The sequence below is a fragment of the Lepidochelys kempii genome, chromosome 8 (genome assembly GCF_965140285.1).
Source record: "Lepidochelys kempii isolate rLepKem1 chromosome 8, rLepKem1.hap1, whole genome shotgun sequence".
Lineage (NCBI taxonomy): Eukaryota > Metazoa > Chordata > Testudines > Cheloniidae > Lepidochelys > Lepidochelys kempii.
In genome coordinates, this window is record NC_136387.1 from 44,326,454 (window position 1) to 44,348,208 (window position 21,755).

A 21,755-nucleotide genomic window follows, 5' to 3' on the forward strand; every position below is an offset into this window, starting at 1 on the left:
CACCAAAGCCAATGAAAGTTCCTCATTAGCTCTGGGGGCTGGCACTTTAGCTTTTGGAGCTGATGGTCCTGGGCGTGTTTGCTGCTCATGTTGGTTGCATGAGTGCAGCATGTGAACAATGATCTTGTCTTCTTACAAAATAATTTTACCTGGGGAAGTTTGGGGGTGCACTCAGTATTCATGAGATGAGACAACTGGAAAAATCAGGGGTTGGAAAACTTTTCCAAACAGCCTAATTTCTGTGCGACCTCGAACTCAAAAGCAGGTTGTCCTGACTCTCCAATGCAGAGGTGGCCAACCTGAGCCTGAGGAGCCAGAATTTACCAATGTACATTGCCAAAGAGCCTCAGTAATATGTCAGCAGTGCCCCATCCGCTCCCCAGCCCCTCCTCCCTGCCGACAGCCCCCCCCATCAGCGCCTCCTCCCCCCACCCACCACAATCAGCTGTTTCACGTGTGCAGGATGGGGGAGGGGGAAGGAGCGAGGGCATGGCAGGCTCAGGGGAAGGAGCAGGGGCCTTGGGGGAAGGGGTGGAGTGGGGGCAGGGCTTGGGGCAGAGCAGGGGGTTGAGCAGTGAGCACCCCCCAGCACATTGGAAGTTAGCATCTATATCTTCAGCCCCGAAATCAGTGCCTAGGCAAGGAGCCGCATATTAACCTCTGAAGAGCTGCATGCAGCTCCGGAGCCACAGGTTGGCCGCCCCTGTTCCAATGTGTCTTAGATGCCTGGTCCTGTGAGTACACTTGTGAAACCTGTTCAGTTTGGGATTTATTTGATCTAATGTTCACCATGCTCTGAAGTCTGTGAGGTAGGGGAGCCCATGACCATCACTTCTTGGGAGCCTTCTATCAGATACAGGGAGGCACTGCTGCAGAGCTGGCATCAGAGCTACACCTCTCTAATCTAGCTCTGAGGTGTCCACAACAGAACACTGACACTCGAGGGGAAGAGTTCATGCTCTGGATGAAGGAGTTGTGTCATTGTAATAATCCAAAAATCCTCAGAGACTAATCTGATTTACAAGCTATATATTCTGGAATTGTTCACTCCAACCACATTGAAATGCAGCCTCCTTTAGTACAAGAAGTGAAGAATGCCTTATCCAACAGAAACTGCAGGGTGATTTTGAGGAGGCGTGATGTAAGTGAGTTGGAGTTTGGCCGGGGTACAAGGATAGCTTCCTATGAGAAGTGCCTTGGGTTCTTCAGGCACCCTAAGTGGTCAGGGCATGAAAATCAAATTGAGGAGGGTACAGGTGGGTAAGACTGGGGAGAGAATACAAGCAGGAAGGAGTCCCCAAGCAGGAAGGCTATTCTGCACTGGCCTGGAACATAAAAGGCAACTAAATATAGGGGAAGGGAGGAAGAATGAGCCAAACCAGCCAAAAGGAAAGAGAATAGCTAGTGAGAGAAACTAAAATGGAAAACAGGAAAGGTTTATAAAAATGAAGAGAACAAGCCATTCATGTGCATGCCATGTTACGTAAGTATTGTTTGCAGAGGCCAGCTGCGAGCCCTATAACTGTAAAGACCAGAGGGGGCGAGGGTTGGGAAGGTGGTTGCAGACTTTAAGAGGCTACCTGAGTTTTTATTGAGTAGTAGTTCTTCTTTCAGGATTTAGTTTATAGGTTGGGTGAGATGAAGCTAATCCAAGTAGACACACCTGGGAGCCGGGTATTATCAAGAGGCACTAACAGCTGCTGCAGCATGTTTCCATTAAGGCAACAGGGAAGTCTATAAAGAGAGCAGAGAAAGATAGTAGGGGACCAGCCACCAGGTACTGCCTAGAATGGGGCCAGTTAAACTGCTGATGTTCATAACTCCTGGGATATGTTCTTGTTGCTTGGTCCGGCCCATTTCCCCCAAGCCAACCTACCTGTACAAGCCAACCTACCTGTCCAAGCCCTTTGGGCTCAGTAATGGCAGAATATTGTTACTGACAAGTCTTGGTTCAGACTGCTGCTCCATTGTGCAGCAGGGAGCTAGACCAACAGGAAAAGCATGTTAAACACCAGTTCACACAGACAGGTAATCCTCTTTAACGGACCCCTGAAAATAATTTTAGTCTCATGTGTTTCAAATTTGGCCAGGCTTTGAAGGAAGCACCTGTGAGCAGAATATTGATGACTGCCCAAATCATAATTGCCAGAACGGCGGGATTTGTGTGGATGGTGTGAACACTTACAACTGCCACTGCCTCCCACAGTGGACAGGTAGGTACTGTGTAACGTATTTCTGTTGGGGCTCAGTGGCTCATAGGACTGGGATGCAAAAGCTTTTACTCACCAGTTTAAATCTAGTTTAGGGTGGGAGTGTCTGAAAGCTGTTAACACCTGCTGAGTAGCCTGTGATGGTGAGTGTCAGTGACATTCTTAGCGGATGGTGACCACATCAAAGCCACCACAACAATGGAGGATTAATTCCCATTTTACCACTGGGTGGTGGTCCGAACAGATCAGGGATAAGGTATATTGGTGAGGGGAAAGAGAGAGAGAATATATAGGAATCGTATGTTACTCCTGCTATGCCATTTCTTTTCTATGGCTTGACACCCATTGAGACTTTCACAAGCATTAAATAAATATAAAACAAAAAAATAATTGCACCAAATACATGTGACTGAATCTTCACTTGGATTGTGCCTGTGTGACTGCTGCAGGATGCTGTCACTGTACAGCTATAGCACACATTCCACAGCTGCATAAAAATGCAACTGTACTGTGTACAAAGTTGTGTGGTGGTCAGGAAAATATTGTACAAGATGTAAGAGAGCAGCCTACAGGACATGCTGTCTTGTTGAATGGTAAGATGATTCTGGCCTTCATAAAGAGCAAAACTAAGGGTATGTCTACACTACGAAATTAGGTTGAATTTATAGAAGTCGAATTTTTAGAAAGTGATTTTATACAGTCGATTGTGTGTGTTCCCACTTAAAACCATTAAGACTATTAAGTCAGCGGAGTTCATCCACAGTACTGAGGCTAGTTTCAACTTCCGGAGTGTTGTACTGTGGGTAGCTATCCCACAGTTCCCGCAGTCTCCACTGCCCATTGGAATTCTGGCTTGAGATCCCAATGCCTGATGGGGCAAAAAACATTGTCGCAGGTGGTATGGGTATATGTCGTCAGGCCCCCATTCCCTCCTTCCCTCCGTGAAAGCAACGGCAGACAATCGTTTCGTGCCTTTTTTTCATAGGTTACCCGTGCAGGTGCCATACCATGGCAAGCATGGAACCCGCTCAGCTCACCATCACCATATGTCTCCTGGGTGCTGGCAGACGTGGGACTGCATTGCTACACAGCAGCAGCTCATTGCCTTGTGGCAGCAGATAGTGTAGTGTGACTAGTAGCCGTCCTCATCGTCTCCTGGGTGCTCTGGCCAGCCTTGGTCAGGTCAGTCGGGGCACCTGGGCAGACATGGGTGCTCCTGGCAGATCTCAATGAGGTGTGTCGGGGGCACCTGGGCGGACATGGGTGCCCCAGCGGACCTCGGTAAAGTCTGTCGGGGCACCTGCGCATAAATGGGAGTGACTCAGGTCATTCTCTTCTTTAAGTTTTGTCTAATGGAGATTCAGTCCTGCCTGGAATATTGCCAGAGGGATAGCTCTCCCAGCCAGCAGCACCGTCTGCTGCCAGCCTACCCCTCCCTCCCTCCGTGAAAGCAACGGCCGACAATCGTTTCGCGCCTTTTTCCGTGCGGGCGCCATATTGCTGTCAGCATTGTCATGCACCCGCCGCTTCTGCTGGCACTCTGCTCTCCTGCTCACACCATACCACGGCAAGCATGGAGCTCGCTCAGATCACCGCAGCAGTTGTGACCGCTCTAAACACCACGTGCGTTATCCAGCAGTATATGCAGAACCAGAACCTGCAAAAGCAGGTGAGTAGGCGACGGTAGCGCAGTGAGGAGAGTGATGAGGACATGGACACAGACTTCTCTCAAAGTACGGGCCCCGGCAGTGTGACCATCCTGGTGGCATTGGGGCAGGCTCATGCCGTGGAATGCCGATTCTGGGCCCTGGAAACAAGCACAAACTGGTGGGACCACATAGTGTTGCAGGTCTGGGACGATTCCCAATGGCTGCGAAACTTTCGTATGCGTAAGGGCACTTTCATGGAACTTTGTGACTTGCTTTCCCCTGCCCTGAAGTGCCAGAATACCAAGATGAGAGCAGACCTCACAGTTCACAAGCAAGTGGCGGTAGCCCTGTGGAAGCTTGCAACGCCAGACAGCTACCGGTCAGTCGGGAATCAATTTGGAGTGGGCAAGTCTACTGTGGGGGCTGCTGTGATGCAAGTAGCCAACGCGATCACTGAGCTGCTGCTATCAAGGGTAGTGACTCTGGGAAATGTGCAGGTCATAGTGGATAGCTTTGCTGCAATGGGATTCCCTAACTGCGGTGGGGCGATAGACGGAACGCATATCCCTATCTTGGGACCAGACCACCAAGGCAACCAGTACTTAAACCGCAAGGGGTACTTTTCAATGGTGCTGCAAGCACTGGTGGATCACAAGGGACGTGGGATGGCTGGGAAAGGTACATGACGCTCACATCTTTAGGAACTCTGGTCTGTGGGAACGGCTGCAGCAAGGGACTTACTTTCCAGACCAGAAAATAACTGTTGAGGATGTTGAAATGCCTATAGTTATCCTTGGGGACCCAGGCTACCCCTTATTGCCCTGGCTCATGAAGCCATACACAGGCACCCTGGACAGTAGTCAGGAGCTGTTCAACTATAGGCTGAGCAAGTGCAGAATGGTGGTAGAGTGTGCATTTGGATGTTTAAAAGCGCGCTGGCGCAGTTTACGGACTCAGATCTCCGTGAAACCAATATTCCCATTGTTATTACTGCTTGCTGTGTGCTCCACAATCTCTGTGAGAGTAAAGTGGGAAATGTTTATGGCGGCGTGGGAGGTTGAGGCAAATCGCCTGGCCGCTGATTACACATAGCCAGACACCAGGGCGGTTAGAAGAGCACAGCAGGTGTGCTGCGCATCAGAGAAGCTTTGAAAACCAGTTTCGTGACTGGCCAGGCTATGGTGTGAAAGTTCTGTTTGTTTCTTGATGAAAACCCGCCCCCTTGGTTCACTCTACTTCTCTGTAAGCCAACTGCCCTCCCCTCCCTCCTTTGATCAGCACTTGCAGAGGCAATAAAGTCGTCATTGTTTCAAATTCATGCATTCTTTATTAATTCATCACACAAATGGGGAGATAACTGCCAAGGTAGCCCGGGAGGGGTGGGGGACGAGGGAAGCACTGGGGAGAGGAGGGAAGGACAAGGCCACACTGCACTTCAAAACTTATTGAATGGCAGCTTTCTGTTGCTTGGGCAGTCCTCTGCAGTGGAGTGGTTGGGTGCCTGGAGGTCCCCCCCACCGCATTCTTGGGCATCTGGGTGAGGAGGCTATGGAACTTGGGGAGGAAGGTGGTTGGTTACACAGGGGCTGCAGCGGTGGTCTGTGCTCCTGCTGCCTTTCCTCCACCTCAACCATACGCCGGAACATATCAGTTTGATCCTCCAGTAGTCTCAGCATTGCATCCTGCCTCCTTTCATCATGCTGACGCCACCTCTCCTCTCGCTCATCCCTCCTCTCCTCTTGCTCATCCCTCCTGTCCTTGCATTCATTTTGTGCTTTCCTGGACTCTGATATTGTCTCCTGCAATGCATTGTGCTGGGCTCTTTCAGTGTGGGAGGCCTGCATGAGCTCAGAGAACATTTCATTGTGAGTGCGTTTTTTCTTTACTTCTAATCTTTGATAGCCTCTGGGACTGAGATGATAGGGGGAGCGCTGAAACATTTGCAGCTGCGGGTGGGGAAAAAAGGGAGATTAGTCATCTTTAAAAAGAGACTTTAAAAGAGATTTTAGAGAACAATGGGTGGATTCTTTCATGGTGAACCAAGCTGTTAACATTACATAGCATGTGTGGTTTCTTTACAAGGTCGAATTTTGCCTCTTATATCGAGGTCCTGCCGGTATGGTGTGAGATCTCACACGCAGGGCTGGCGGGCAACAGAATTTGGCTTGCAGGCAGACATGGTAAGCCACAGTCTTTTGGCTTCTTTAACTTTCCTAACATGTGGAAACAGTTTCAAACAGCAGCACCCTAATTTCACATACCAAGCACCCATTGGGTTTGCCCTTTAAAATGGCTTGGCAATTTAAAAGAAGGGGCTGCGGTTTTCGGGTTAACTTGCAGCACAAACCCAACTACTGCCCGCCCCCTTACCCCACACACACTGAATTCTCTGGGATGATTGCTTCACCCCTCCCCCCACTGCGTGGCTAACAGCGGGGATGATTTCTGTTCAGCCACAGGCAAACAGCCCAGCAGGAATGGCCACCTCTGAATGTCCTCTTAATAAAATTCCCCTATTTCAGCCAGGTGACCATGAATGAGATCATTCTCCTGAGGATAACACAGAGAACGGATGTTGCAGGAAGGCCAGCAAACACTGGGACCATACGCTGCCATGCTTTGTTATGCAATAATTCCAGACTACGTGCTGCTGGCCTGCTGTGGTAAAGTGTCCTACCGTGGAGGATGGAATAAAGCTGCCCTCCCCAGAAACCTTTTGCAAAGGCTTTGGGAATCCATCCAGGAGAGCTTCATTGAGATGTCCCTGGAGGATTTCCGCTCCATCCCCATACACGTTAACAGACTTTTCCAATAGCTGTACTGGCTGCGAATGCATCCCAAGTCTTCAGGGCAAATTAATCATTAAACACGCTTGCTTTTAAACCGTGTATTATATTTATAAAGGTACACTCACCCGAGCTGCCTTCTCCGCCTTCAAGGTTTAGGAGCCCGGGTTGGGAGGATATTGGCTCCAAGGTGATAAACAATTCCTGGCTGTCAGGGAGAACGGTTTCTCCGCTTGTCTGGTGTGCGCTATCTTCAACCTCCACCTCCTCGTCATTTTCCTCGTCCCCAAAATCCTCATCCCTGTTGCGTGAGACTCTCCCCTTGCAGGAGTCCAAGTACAGGGGTGGGGCAGTGGTAGGGGCACCCTCTAGAATTGCATGCAGCTCATCATAGAAGTGGCATGTCTGGGTTTCTGACCCCAAGCGGGCATTTGCCTCTTGGGTTTTTTGGTAGGCTTGCCTAAGCTCCTTAAGTTTCACTTGGCACTGCTGCGGGTCCCTGTGATAGCCTCTGTCCTTATGCCCTTGGAGATTTTTTCAAATATTTTGGTATTTCGTCTTTTGGAACAGAGTTTTGATAGCACGGATTCATCTCCCCATACAGCGATCAGATCCAGTACCTCCCGTTTGGTCCATGGTGGAGCTCTTTTGCGATTTTGGGACTCCATGGTCACCTGTGCTGAAGAGCTCTGCATAGTCACCTCTGCTGATGAGCTCACCACACTGGCCAAACAGGAAATGAAATTCAAAAGTTCACTGGGTTTTTCCTTTCTACCTGGCCAGTGCATCTGAGTTGAGAGTGCTGTCCAGAGCAGTCACAATGGAGCACTCTGGGATAGCTCCCAGAGGCCAATACTGTCAAATTGCGTCCACACTACCCCAAATTCGACCCAGCGAGGTTGATTTCAGCGTTTATCCGCTCGTTATGGAGGAGTACAGAAACCGGTTTTAAGATCCCTTAAAGTCGGAAAAAATGGCTTCGTAGTGTGGACGGGTGCAGGGCTAAACCGATCTAACGCTGCTAAATCTGACCTAAACTCGTAGTGTAGACCAGGGCTAGGTAAATGCATCAGTGTGATTATGGTGCGGTACCAGCCACTCCTTAGTTTGCAACTGACTTTTAATTAAATGTAATTTTGCCCCCACTTCAAAATCCACCAGTAAAGAAACAGCTGCAAAACTAGTAGACTACATCTGGAGCCAATGTAGAATTTTTCCTACAAATTGTTCATGAATTATGACCCTAAACACAGGCTTCTTGTACTCTTGTGGACCTCTAATGCGATTTGCTCCTTAAAAAACAAACAAACAAAGCTTAATTGTACTTTCCTATGAGATCTAGTAATCTTCAAAGCTGTACGCTAGATTAGGCCATATTAAAGTTTTTTAAATACGAAAATCTCTGGATCAGCAGCTCAGGCAAGCGTAAGGTAGGGAATTTGGCTGCTGGAGACTGAAGGTTTCATAAAATCTTTCTAGCTTTTTTCCTGGTACAGATAATCAGCCTCATTGTAAACAGTCATAAAGGAGGCTTGTAAATGGAAAATAACTTTCCACCAAAATTGAACTTAATCAGAAAATTTGTTTTTAAGTGAAAACACATCAGCGAGTGAGGTGTCCCACAGTGTGACTTGTAACACTTTTCTCTATGTCCAAGCTTACGAAAAGAGTGGAGAAAAATAATTCATGTTTGAAGAGTGGCTGCCTCTCCTAGCCCTAACCTGCAGGAGACCTGCAGAGCACGGAACTGGAGAGAGCAGGGGCCTTGGAGGGCATGAGGGAGGCACTCAGTGGGAGAACCCGAGTGAACCTTTTGAGCTCTCATGCTTGCCCCACGCTGCAGACCTTAAAAGATTTGTTTTGACCTATAGCATCTGCAAGCTTTAAGCTGATTTGGGGGTCCTCCTGAGCCTTAGATTTATGGGGTATCCTTTTGACCCCTCTCATGACACTTAGCAATAGTCCACTGAAGAGGCCACTCTGTCTTGTTGGGGCATCATGACCTTAGCTAGGCATACAGGTTTGTTGGCAGGGGCTGCTGACTAGCCCATCCTACAGTTCACGTGAGGGAGAGGTTCCTGATAGGCCATGAGCTTGCTAAGGCTTGTGGGAAGGTTGGGGCTATGGTTAAATTCTCAAGGCTTTCAGAGGCAAAGGCTGGAGTTCCCAACAGTGAGCACCTTGGGCTGTGGGCTGCTAGGCTCAGGAAGTTTTTCATGATCCATCGAAGGCCCTTAAGGGGCAGAAGCGTTTACCCAGGCAGAGCCCTCCTCCTGTGTACATCCTAAGGTCTGCAGGAGATGGGTATTCTCTGGAGGATCTTACATGTGCATTAACAAGGCTCCCCTTCTGCAAAAGCAAAGGGAAGGGAAGGAATGCTGCATACCTTATCCCCTTTGCTCTCTAGAACCAGGCTAAAATTTTACAGAAAAGGTTTGTGTGGGAATTACCTTCATTTTAAGGTATAGTTAAGGTTGTGGGCACATCAGAGCTTTGTGTACGTTACCTTTCAAAAACACTGGCATTTTAGACCCTGCAGACTTTAGACGCTATGAGAATTCAGAATGAAAGCTGAATGTATATGAATGTATACAACCCAAACTGCTTTATCCATAACAAGCAGTTCCACCTTCAGCAATACCTCAGCATTTTCACTGCTACCTCTACTCTGAACTGAGGGCTCGATTCTGTGAAGCACTGAGGACATTAAGTGCCTTGCATGAGGTATTGGCACCTTACTGAAACAGGTCATATGGCAGGTGGCGATCAGTTATCAGTGTCACTGGACAACAGCTAAAATGTGGCCAGATCTTGTAACTGTAGCACTTACATTGAAAGAGCAAAGGTTAGCAGCTCGCTTCGTCGGGTGCGTGCTGTGGAGAATGCAAGGGATGTTTGTTTTTGTACACGCGGGTCATTGGGGGATGGGTGTTTGTCACTGCAGGGGGTTTTCTCTCCCCCCACCCCACTGTCCTGCTGGTGGTAGCTTGTGTGGAGTGATCGCTCTCCTTGCAATGTGTGTGGTGATCGGGGTGGGACATTTTCAGCACAAGTCCAGGTTTTTTCTCCCCCACCCCCCAACTAAAACCCCTCCAACGCATTATCAAGGATCTACAACCTATCCTGAAGGATGACCCAACACTCTCACAAATCTTGGGAGACAGGCCAGTCCTTGCTTACAGACAGCCCCCCAACCTGAAGCGAATACTCACCAGCAACCACATACCACACAACAGAACCACTAACCCAGGAATCTATCCTTGCAACAAAGCCCGTTGCCAACTGTGTCCACATATCTATTCAGGGGACACCATCATAGGGCCTAATCACATCAGCCACACTATCAGACTCGTTCACCTGCACATCCACCAATGTGATATATGCCATCATGTGCCAGCAATGCCCCTCTGCCATGTACACTGGTCAAACTGGACAGTCTCTACGTAAAAGAATAAATGTACACAAATCAGATGTCAAGAATTATAACATTCATAAACCAGTCGGAGAACACTTCAATCTCTCTGGTCACGCGACTACAGACATGAAAGTTATGATATTACAACAAAAAAACTTCAAATCCAGACTCCAGCGAGAGACTGCTGAATTGGAATTCATTTGCAAATTGGATACAATTAACTTAGGTTACCTTGCATAATGACTTAGCCACTCCCAGTCTCTGTTCAAGCCTATTTCCCCTTGTTTTTTCCTAACCCCCTCCCCCCCAGACGTTCTTGTTAAACCCTGGATTTGTGCTGAAAATGGCCCACCTTGATTATCATACACATTGTAAGGAGAGTGATCTCTTTACATAAGCTATTACCAGCAGGAAAGTGGGGTGGGGGGAGAGAAAACCTTTTGCAGTGATAAACACCCATTTTTTCATGATTTGTGTGTATAAAAACAAACATCTTCTGTATTTTCCACAGTATGCATCCGATGAAGTGAGCTGTAGCTCACGAAAGCTTATGCTCAAATAAATTGGTTAGTCTCTAAGGTGCCACAAGTACTCCTTTTCTTTTTGCGAATACAGACTAACACGGCTGTTACTCTGAAACCTGTCAAAGGTTAGTATGGTGATCAAACAGCACAGGTGGTATTGGAGGAGCATGTGTACAAAACACAAAAGATTAACGTTCTCTGGCACACATTTTCAATGCTTTATGGTGCACAAATTTTTAAGACCTATGAGGGCAGAGTTGCTTTAACATTGAATGTTCACACTTCCAGTGATTTGGATTTCTTTTAGGTTAACCTTGACTCTGAACTTTTTCGTTTCTAATTTTTAACTCATAATGTTCATTTAAAGGAATACACATTCAATCCAATGATACTTTCCTGGAACCTTAGCTTCATTTTCACAACAAAATTTGTTTGGAAATGTTAGTCTTTACCTGGCATCTCCCATGAATGTAGCAAACTACTTTTCATGCTAAGGGAATCTTCACTTTTTATATCCATGTCATTCTCCCATGTCAAATTAAATTAGATAAATATTATTTTATATTGTGTCCAAAGTGCACTGGGCACTTCAGACAAAAGACATGGTTGCTACTCTTTAGAGAGTCATCTAAATGGTGTAGCATGAGTTTCCCACCAGGATGTATCTTTCTGTCTTGAATCTTTGCATGGTAATTTGACATGTTGCCAATATTCCATGCCCATCCAGCACAGCTGGGGGTCATCCTTTGTTTAATGTTACTACTACTTCACCATAATCTAGTATGGTTATCACATAAACATTCAGAGAGGATGCTACTATTACAAGCCCACTGAGACATCCTCAGAATTAAATTGTGCCTCAAATCCAAGTGAATAATGTTGGGTAAATGCAAGTATTATTGCTATCAACCCTGCAGGGTTTGGATACTTCTGTGGTTGGGATTTCTTAAAATAACCAGATATGGAGCTGCAGGAACAGATCTTTACATGTCTTGCATGAGTGTTTTGGTGAGGCATGGAGCATCTCTTGTGTAGCCAAACTAATTTTCAACTGTTTACGGCTGTAGAGTAGAGCTTTGCTAATTTTTAACTGAGATGGGCTGGGAAGCAAAAACTGTTTCATGGAGTCTCTTTTGAAAGTGACAGCTCATACTGCTGGTCTCTTATGATTCAGTAAAGGTAGGCACTGCTTTGGAAGCCAAAATCCTGTGGGATGATCTTGAATTGATGCAGTGCCGCTCCACTTATCGCTTTTTTGGGAAAAAGTGTGGTCACAATTTATGTATGTGTAGGCAAGCTTATTACTATGCTTGGCCTATAGAGATGTTACGTTTTGTGAAATGGTTGGAGGATGTAAGTGCTAAGCCTTCGTAGTGTTGTTCCACAGCCTCCTCTTGTAGAGTTTGGTTGTCAAGCTGAGTCCAATTTAAACTGTTTGTTTGCAATTTGAATTTCTCCTTTATAGCAAATCACTCTTAATCTCTGTGCCATGTCCTGTGTGGAGCAGTATTGTGGATACCTAATGTAATCTGTGCTGCATCCTGGGAAGAACAGGACTGTGTAGTATCAAAGCCCCTACTTGTTGAAGAAGCCATCTGCCAGGCGCAATTCTTTGTAGTCTGGCCCACCTCACATTGCAAATATGAATTTCTCTGTTGGTGCCCAAATTCAGCCCTTGGAAGCAGTTTGGTGCTTTCAGCCTAGTCTTCCTGCCCCTGCAGCAAAGCTAACAATCTGTGGAGACTCCCCACTTTGCTGGGGAATGCTCTTGGTTTTTCCTCTCCTTTACTCCTCTTCTCTGAGGAATCAATCATGCTTTCATTGCACAATATCCAGAAACTGTTGTAGTCAGTAATGATCAGCTGCTCTCACCTTCAAGAAGCTCAACTGTGGTCTACCTGTCATTGCAGGTAAACCCTGATGTCAGGCAACTTCCTGCATTTGTCATTGGCAAACTTTCTCAGGTGGTTCTTGGTGAAGCTCCCCCAAAATCATCTCTAGGCTTCTGTAACAAGGAAACCCTCAGAGGCAGACACGGAGGGAATGCTGCAAGCCGTCTGGTGGGTGGAGCCAGGAGGGTCAGGCCCCACATCCTGGAAGCAGAGGGGCGGGACAGGAAGAGGAAGTATAAAAGGCTAGTAGACAACCACAGTGGCCATTGTTTTTAGATGTCATCAGGGCTTTACCATAGCCCTTTGTTCATGGACAAAGCAATCCATGGTTTTTAAGGTGGAGAGTGCACCTGTTTATCTAAGGGGCATCTACATTCAAGTGAAGTGTATGTACAACCATATGGGGCCAGGGCAGCTGAATCCACTGGTTAACTTCAGCTTGGATTGTACTCAAGAAGTGGATTTGTCTCTGTCAAACCGTTCTTACTTTAAGCTTCTCTTCAGGCATGGGGGGTCGATGCTTTCTTACTTCAATTGTTGTGACTCTGGTCCTGTGCTTCTCATCTGTTGCACCAGGGAGCAGAGCTTTAGGCAGGATTTTTCAAAGGAACCCACAGGGTTAAGCATCCCAGCTCCTATATAATTACAGTGGGATTTGGGCACCTTTTAATCTCCGTGAGCATGAGCCTGCCCTGTGTACTGGTGAATGAAAGTGCCACAGTGTGGCTGGCAGCCTCCGGGAGGAATTTTGGTCAAGTCAGCCTGAAGTGGCATGACTTTTCTCTGCCAAGAAGGCTGACAAATATAAAAGAGCTAGAGTGAAAAAATTGCTGTAAGATCTTGTGCTCTCATTTCTCATGTTTAAATTTACTCTTTTCACAGAAACCACTTTCTTCAGTTTCTGTTGCAGAAATAGATACAGTAACAAGTAATACTCATTTTGTGGGGGCAAAAAATGGACTATGCACAGGATAATTTTCAGCACCATAGTACTTCTCCATAACATTTCAAGTGATAAAACAAAGCCTTTAAATTAACCCAGTTAGAAAGGTGATACTGGCCCTGAAATCTCAAAGTAATCAGCTCACTGAGCCCTAAACTACTGAATATATTTGCTTCTAACTTTTCAGAAATTTTAAATCCTTACCCAACAGTGATTGGTATAATGTTTGTGATGCTGGCAGGCCCTTCCATGGGAGTGCAAGAAGCAATGATCACCCTTGCACTAAAATGTACAGAAGCTGGTAAGAAGCTATGGGAGAGTGCAGTCCTATTCCCTGTAGCATCTCCATTGGGGGTTAGCTGTTAAAAAGGGGGCAGGGATGGGAGGGGGAAAGGTTGGATTATGATCCCTTTTCTCTCTTCTACTCCCTGCACAAATTGGCAGAGCTAACCATTGTTGGGGGAGGGCACACTGCACCCTGCAAAGGTGGCAGAGCTGCAGCTCAGGGATGCAAATTCTGGGAGATCCCAGAAAGGATTCCCACGTACTTGACCACAATTCATCCTGGAGTCTGCCATCCACATTCAGCTTCATCCACAGTTTGAGGGTAAATTCATGCTAGGTAAGGAAGTCTGGAATCAAAGGGATTTAAATTCCTGCTTTAGCTAAGATTGCATTGAGTATGAATTATGAAATATCGATCAGATCTTCAATATCATTCTGCGCTGCTTACTAATTCCCAATAATGAGTCTGGATTAGCAGATGACCACTAAGGAAACAGTACAACTTTAATATGTTAGATGATCTCTGGTAGAATGAACATCTGCCAATCCAGAACACATGTTCCTCTTGTTCCCTCATGTTCGTAGTGATCTTCCAGCTTTGGAAGTACTCTTTGAATGTGCCAAGCAGTCTCTTGAGGGGCTTGAACAGTGGCACTGAATGACATTTGCATAAACTTGTCTCCAAGATGAAGAGGGCTGGACTGCCGGTACTGAGTCTGGATTGGTGGGTGAGATGAGACTAACAGATAAGACAGTTGTTCTAACTCCTGCTGACATCATCTTTGGTCATTTTCTCCTACTAAGACCTGGTCTACACTTATAAGTTTGGCTTTCATAGCTGTGTTGACCATTCTCCCTACCCTCTGACATAGCTATGAGGAAGCCCTACTTAGATGTTGTTATACCAGCAAAAATGTTGTTTTGCTCATATAATGTAGTCTGTTTGGGGAACTGGTATAAGCTGTCTCTCCACTGGGGCAGGTTGCTGGTACAGCTATATCAGGAAACCCCTTCAAGTGAAGACCAGACCTTATAATGAGGTGATTAATGTCTTTAGGTAATTACTAAAAATACATTGCTGTATTAGTCTGAGAACATGGAGCATTTTTGTGACTTTTGTATTTTGTCTTACAGATCTCTTCACTTACTAGGTCTTTTCCAAGTTTACTGTGTTTTCTAGAGGAGGTGAAGAGAGAGGGGATGGACAAGATGAAGAGTGGTTTAATGTGGTGATGTATCTCCTTTCGACCACTTCTCCATCACCATCCCATCCCAAAGCACTTCACCAGCCACCACCCTGTCAGAGCACCCAATCATTTCATACCACCAGTGACTTTCCACATCATTCATTTTTCTCATTTATATTAGTGCCTCCAAAGAGGCCCCCAGGAGGAGCTGCATGTGCAACCACTAGATCATGAAACTGTTTTCAGGCAATAATTGGCGGTTAGGGGCATGTACAATTCACTAAAGCCCAACATTTTAAGTCAGAAGGCTTAAAATCCCCTCTAACAGTACCTCGGTTTCTCTGTCTGCCTCATGGAGTGGTCATGAAATTATCCTTGTTTTCCATCATGTTATCTTAAAATGATTGTAGTTTATATCTAACCTAAATCAGGGATGCAATTCAGAGTCAGGTCTTATATTTGATAATAGATACACACTGGTAGTTTTTCCTATCTTGGGTTGCCTCCAGCTTTGCCCAAGATGGCAGATCATCAAAAACCCTTGCATTTAGGAGCCATTCCTAATCATCCGGGTAAGTTCTTTGTTTCAGATAAGCCTAAAAGGTGCTTTTTATGCCTTGGGGAAGAACCACTCTGCTGCCAGTGGCTGTGCTTGCGATGCCTACAAATTCTTCAGAAAGATCAAAAGACATGGGTCCAGCAAGGTGTTGTGGTGGTGCATAAGTTGAGGAGACCTCTTCTTGAAAAGCCTCCCCAGATGTAAATAATGTGTCCACTAAGCCTCCCCCAGGCTGAGAGGGGTAGTCGTGGCTATGGTGCCTGGTGGAGAATTATTGAAATGAGTTCTAGGGTCTCAGAATCAGCGTTCATCTGATGTATTGGATCCATGAGATCTGATCCTGAGCCCTAGGAGAGTCTGAGAAAAGACTCTGACATTGAAACACAGGATTGCCATGTTAGAACGGACCCATGGTCCATCAGCCCCATTATTTATTCGCTGATGGTGGCAGACACTGGATGCTTCAGAGGAAGGGGCAAGATGCCCCACGTAGGCAGTTGTGGGGTAATCTGCACCACCATGAAGCTCTCAATCCCTTACAGAGATTGCATTAAACCTACATAAAACACCCATCCCTCTTAGCCAGATTCAAAATTCTTGACTTCAGTGACATTCTGTGGCAATAAATTCCAGAGTTTAATTATGCATGTGATGGGAATATTTCCTCTGACACATTTTGAATTTCCCACCTATCAATTTCATTGAATGTCCCCTTGTTCTTGTGTTATGAGGCATGGAGAACAGAATGTCTTGATCTACCTTCGCTAGACTATCCATTACGTTATATGTTTTTATCATGTCCCTTCTTTCTCTCCTTTCAATGGTAATCAATCCATTTCTTCAAACTATTGCCACAGGAGTTTTCCATGCACCAATCAGTCTTCTTATCAGTGTCTGAAACCTCTCTATTTCAATACCCTTTTCGAGGTGGGAAGTACTGTATACAGTGTTCCAGATGAGGCTTCATCATTGATTTACATATATATATTCTGCATTATACTAAATTGTTAGCTTTTTCATCTGCACTTGCCCATTGAACAGAGGTCTTCATTGACTTTCCCCTTCAATATACATTACCTTGCATTTATCAGCATTGAATTTCACTTGCCATTGTGTTGTCTGTTCACCTAACTTGGTTAGGTTTCTCTAACATAAATAACTTTGTCATATGGAAAGTTTGTTACCTCACTGCTCTGCCCACCTTTCCAGATCATTAACAAGATGTTAAACACTGGACCTAATAGAGATCCTTGAGACATTGTGCTGTTAACCTTTTATCATGATGAAAATTGACCACTTATTCTTACTATTTTCTTGTGTCTGCCAGTTTTTGAGCCATGACAGCACTTTGTCTCTCACCCCATCACTACTTAGTTTCTTTAACAGCCTCTTGTGAGGGATCATGTGAAAGGGTTTTTGAAAATGTAAATTACATCACCTGGTTCTCATTTGTCCCCTGCTTTTACATGCATGCAAGTCTAATTGGCGAAAGACAACTTTCCTTTCCCTGTCATATCTTTCAGATGTTTTTGTTCTAGTTTAAAGGATCCATTCAACCGATTCACTAGATACAAATGTGAGATTTACTGATTTGTAATTCCCCAGATCATCCCTCGAGAATAGGGCCTCCACACCTGGGCTGATGGGATCTGTCTCCTTTATTGGACTTTCTATCTGATCCACTTGGCAAAGCCCCCGTGAGACACTCTGAGCTTGTAGATGATGTCATATGACCTGGAATCATGTTCTGCACTGATCCACCACTACTCTTCCTTAGGATATGTGGTATCAGGTTCTCTAATATTCCCTCCAAAGCAGTCTTCCTCTCTGCAGTGTTGGATGAGGTCTGGTGTTGTGGAAGGTTTTGTACAGGTCTATCTATTTGAAGGGTGCTCAATACCAGTTAGATCTGAGCTTAGTGCTTTGGTGAACTTGCTTCTAAGGAAAATGGGCATTGGTATACTTGATCACAAATGAACTCCAAAGGGAGTCTGGAGAGCCCAGGAAGTTCTTGAGAGCCTCTGTCCTATTAAATGTCTTCAACACTAAAATAAGGTCTGGTCTTCACTACGGGAGATCGGTGTTGCTGCAATTGCAGCAGCGGGGTCGATTTAGCAGGTCTCGTGACGACCTGCAAAATCGACAGCAGAGCACTTTCCGATCGACCTCGATACTCCAGCTCCCCAAGAAGATTAAGGTAAGTTCGTGGGAGAGCATCTCCCATCGACGCAGCACAGTGAAGACACTAGGATAAATCGACCTAAGCTACGTCAACTCCAGCTACATTATTCACATAGCTGGAGTAGTGTAACTTAGGTCGACTTACCCCGGTAGTGAAGACAAGCGCTAAATCTAAATGGGTATTATTAGTGGGGAGAGGGGTGTTGACTTGAGCTGGGTGGGGGTTTTTCGGTAAACAGTAAATTCACTGAAAAATGTATTTTTGGGGGCACCAAAACTGTTCATGAATTTGGGTAGAATTCAGTAAATAGCTTTGTGTGAAGAAAATTGAAAATGTTGCTACTGATGTGGAGTGGGATTCTTGGTGGAGGGAGAAGAGCCAATGGGACATGCTTTCTGGAGGTACATCTGCTACTGTTTCTCTGAATGTTTCTCGGCTGCTTCCTCATCTCCAGGTAATGCCTCAGTTTTTCAGAACTTAGTGTGCGCAGTGGCTGTGGTTCTATCTCTGCAGCTGCCTTGCTAATGAAGCCATACAGTTTTTTGGCATCCTGGAGCTCCTAGAGAGAGGTATGGAGATATCAATGAGGGCTTGGTGGTGCTAGGTAAGGAAGTCTGGAATCACCCTGACTCTCTCTTCCTTCTGTACCAAGGAAATCTGAGCACTGATACCAGGTTCCCAGGAAGAGTTTCTAATTTTTCTTCATCTTGCACTAGGCTGACCTTGTAGACTCTGCTGTGAAAGAGGTGCATAAAGCTGGGAACATGTCTTCAACCCCTGAAAACAGCCTACATGATTAAATGTGCTGGAAAGAAAAAAATATTCCTTGGTGTCCTTAAATTTGAGAGCTGTCAGCTACCTGGCCATTATGGCCATATATAAAATTTCTTTGTGCTGATCAAAAGCTGCCCTTTTCAAAAATCCCATCAGAGATATCGGAAAAGTGTTTGCTCTGCAAATGGGAGCCATAGAAATAATGTACATCTAAAGTATCCTATTCTGTATAGTTGCTCTTGGAGAACTTAATCCCAGATGACTTCCAAGAAACAAAAGCACAGAAAGTACCTCTGTTTCATAGTCAATAAACATTTAGCGCTGAAGGTTGTTGTCTTATTCTGTCTGTTTTCTGTTTTGAAATACTACATGGACTAGGTGCTTACTCTGTACAAGGTCAGTTAGAGCCAGTCTTCATTTCCCTGATTTCTCTGGCTCTGCAAATATGTGGGTCAGAATAAGATTGAAGTGGTTTCTTGGAGAAACTTGTTGTCATAAACATACAGCATAAAATCCCTCCTTTACCTGTAAGGGGTTAAGAAGCTCAAATAACCTGGTTGGCACCTGACCAAAAGGACCAATAAGTGAAGAAGATCCTTTCAAATCTGTGGGGGGAGGTTTTGTTTGTGCTCTCTTTGTTTGTGCTCTCTCAGGACAGAGAGAGGGACCAGGCAGGAAGAAACCTTCTCCTAAAACCCTACCTGAAATAAGCATCTAAGATTACAAAAATTGTAAGTAAAGCAAGGAAATACGTTAGATTATCTTTTGTTTTAGCTTGTGAATTTTGCCTGTGCTAAGTGGAAGGTTTAGTCCTGTTTTTTGTAACCTTAAAGTTTTGCCTAGAGGGGAATCCTCTGTGTTTTAAATCTTATTACCCTGTAAAATTACCTTCCATCCTGATTTTACAGAGGTGCTTCTTTTACTTTTTTCTTTATAATGAAGTTCTGCTTTTAAGAACCTGATTGGTTTTTAGTGTCCTAAAACCCAAGGGTCTGGTCTGTGCTCACCTTGTTTACCTATTTGGTTGGTATATTATTCTCAATCCTCCCCAGGAAAGGGGGTGAAGGGACTTGAGGGGATATTTTGGGGAAACAGGAACTCCAAGTGGTCCTTTTCCTGAATCTTTGTCTAACTCACTTGGTGGTGGCAGCAATGATGTTCAAGGACAAGGAAGAATTTGTGCCTTGCAGAAGTTCTTAGCCTAAGCTGGTAGAAATAAGCTTAGGGGGTCTTTCATGCGGGTCCCCACATCTGCACCCCAGAGTTCAGAGTGGGGAGGGAACCTTGACACTTGTGCATCCCCTGCTTATTTTATATTCCGTGTATGAGCTTTCCTTTTATTAAGGAGTTGCATAGTTCCCCAAATTTGCATAGAAGCATAGAGGATTAGGGTTGGAAGAGACCTCAGGAGGTCATCTCGTCCAACCCCCTGCTCATAGCATGTTTGTGCTTAAAGCATTGTCCAACAACACTTCACCAATTCATATTGTGCATAACTGCAAATATACAACAAATGCCTCTTACAGGTTGCATTGGTCCAGATTCCAGTCTATTGTGATGGGGCAAGGCCAGATGACTATAGAATGTTGCATCCGATGAAGTGAGCTGTAGCTCACGAAAGCTTATGCTCAAATAAATTGGTTAGTCTCTAAGGTGCCACAAGTACTCCTTTTCTTTTTGCAAATACAGACTAACACTGCTGTTTCTCTGAAACCTATAGAAAAGTAGTGGGAGATAGATATATTAGCTCCTGGCTAAACAAATCCCTGGTACCAGGATAAGTGAAATGGCAGCTGCTCCAGGTCAATTAAGACACCTGGGGCCAATTAAGAACTTTCCAGAAGGCAGGGAGAACGCTAGCTTGATTGGGACACCTGAAGCCAATCAGGGGCTGGCTGAAACTAGTTAAAAGCCTCTCAGTTAGTCAGGTGGGTGTGCATGTCAGGAGCTGTGGGAGGAAGTTGCGCTGTAGGAGAGGCTGAGTAGTACGCACCATATCAGGCACAAGGAAGGAGGCCCTGAGTGGAGCTTGAGGAAGTGAGGGCTGCTGTGAGGGAAGTAGCCCAGGGAATTGTACATGTCATGTTTCTAAAAGGTCAGCTACCATAGCTGATACTATTAGGGTCCCTGGGCTGGAGCCCGGAGTAGAGGGTGGGCTCGGGCTCCCCCCACCCACCTTTGTCCCCTGATTAATCACTTGAGACTGGGAGACAACAGCGATTGTGCAAGGAAGGATAACTTCTCCTCACCTCCCTCACTGGCTTATGATGAAAATGGCTCAGTAGACTGTGACCCTTGTCTCTAGAGACAGAAGGGTTATGTGCAGGGTCACAGTAAGCCTCTGAGGCTAGCGAAATCTACCAGGAAACATGGGACCCACAGAGGCAAGGACAGAGCTTTGTCACACTATGTTACAGATACATCTGGAGAAACTCCATTGACTAAGTATTTTAGACTTGTTCCTTATTTCAGAGCTTTTTTTTGTCCCTCACAATCTCAGCTCAGGCTTAGTCTGTCTATGCAAATTTTCAGAGGTAAAATTTGAATATCTTGTGCAAGGGATAGATTTTTTTTAAAACAGTTTTTAAAAGACATTTAGGGTTAATGTTACTTTCCCCATTATTCTTAACTAAAGACTTGTCAGCAGAGGCTGAAGATTAATCTTCAGAGAAACTCCCAATCCCAGGATTCACTGAGACCGAAGCCACAGGTTTCTTTAGGCACAGCTTCCATCCATCATCACCTCCTCACAGTGTTCCTCTTCCCCATTCTGGTAGCTCAGGGGCCAGGATCTTCCCTGAGGACGTGGGGTTATATTTCCATTGAGAACAATGGGAGGCAGTGACCATCTTTTCTAAAGGCAACCCGTGTCCTCAGTCCCATTAAGAACAATAGATGATGATTACCACTTTGAAAGAGGGCAGTCCTTGAGTTTCTCTGAAGACATGCCAACTTCTGAGAGAATAGCTTCCAGTCATGAAGAGTAACTAGAAAAATGACCACTAATCCAGTAGTGCCAAAACCAAGCATTTAAAAACCATAAGGCTTTTAAAAATATGTGTTGGGTTTTGATTTACCTTCTGGTTTTTGAACCTCTAGGGTTATGCTTGGGGCATGATTTCAAGCTTTTCTTCCTTAATCAGGAGGGTTGGAAACTTTTTAAAATGAGAACTGAAATTCTTATGTATTCACACAAGTCCAGGAGTTGGGGCTTTAAAAAACACTAAATATCGCAAGATAAGATAAAATCCCAAGAGTTGGCAGCAGTGATTAATTTGAACTGTCTCCTCAAAAACGGCCTGATGCATTACTCAGCCTGGAGGGGAAACCATGGAAAGATGTTCAGGAA

The 21,755-nt window shown here is 45.4% G+C and overlaps 1 protein-coding gene across 7 annotated transcripts in view; it reads left to right on the forward strand.

Annotated features, from left to right (window-relative positions):
• The window catches only part of NOTCH2 (notch receptor 2), a 133,101-nt gene that overhangs the window by 37,690 nt on the left and 73,656 nt on the right, over nt 1-21,755 (forward strand). For 2 of the 7 annotated variants that reach the window (XM_073356270.2, XM_073356269.2), the window contains exon 5: nt 2,091-2,213. In XM_073356270.2, coding sequence (XP_073212371.2) covers nt 2,091-2,213 — 123 coding nt within the window. The other 5 variants (XM_073356271.2, XR_012160294.2, XR_012160295.2 and 2 more) reach the window with 5 other exon arrangements.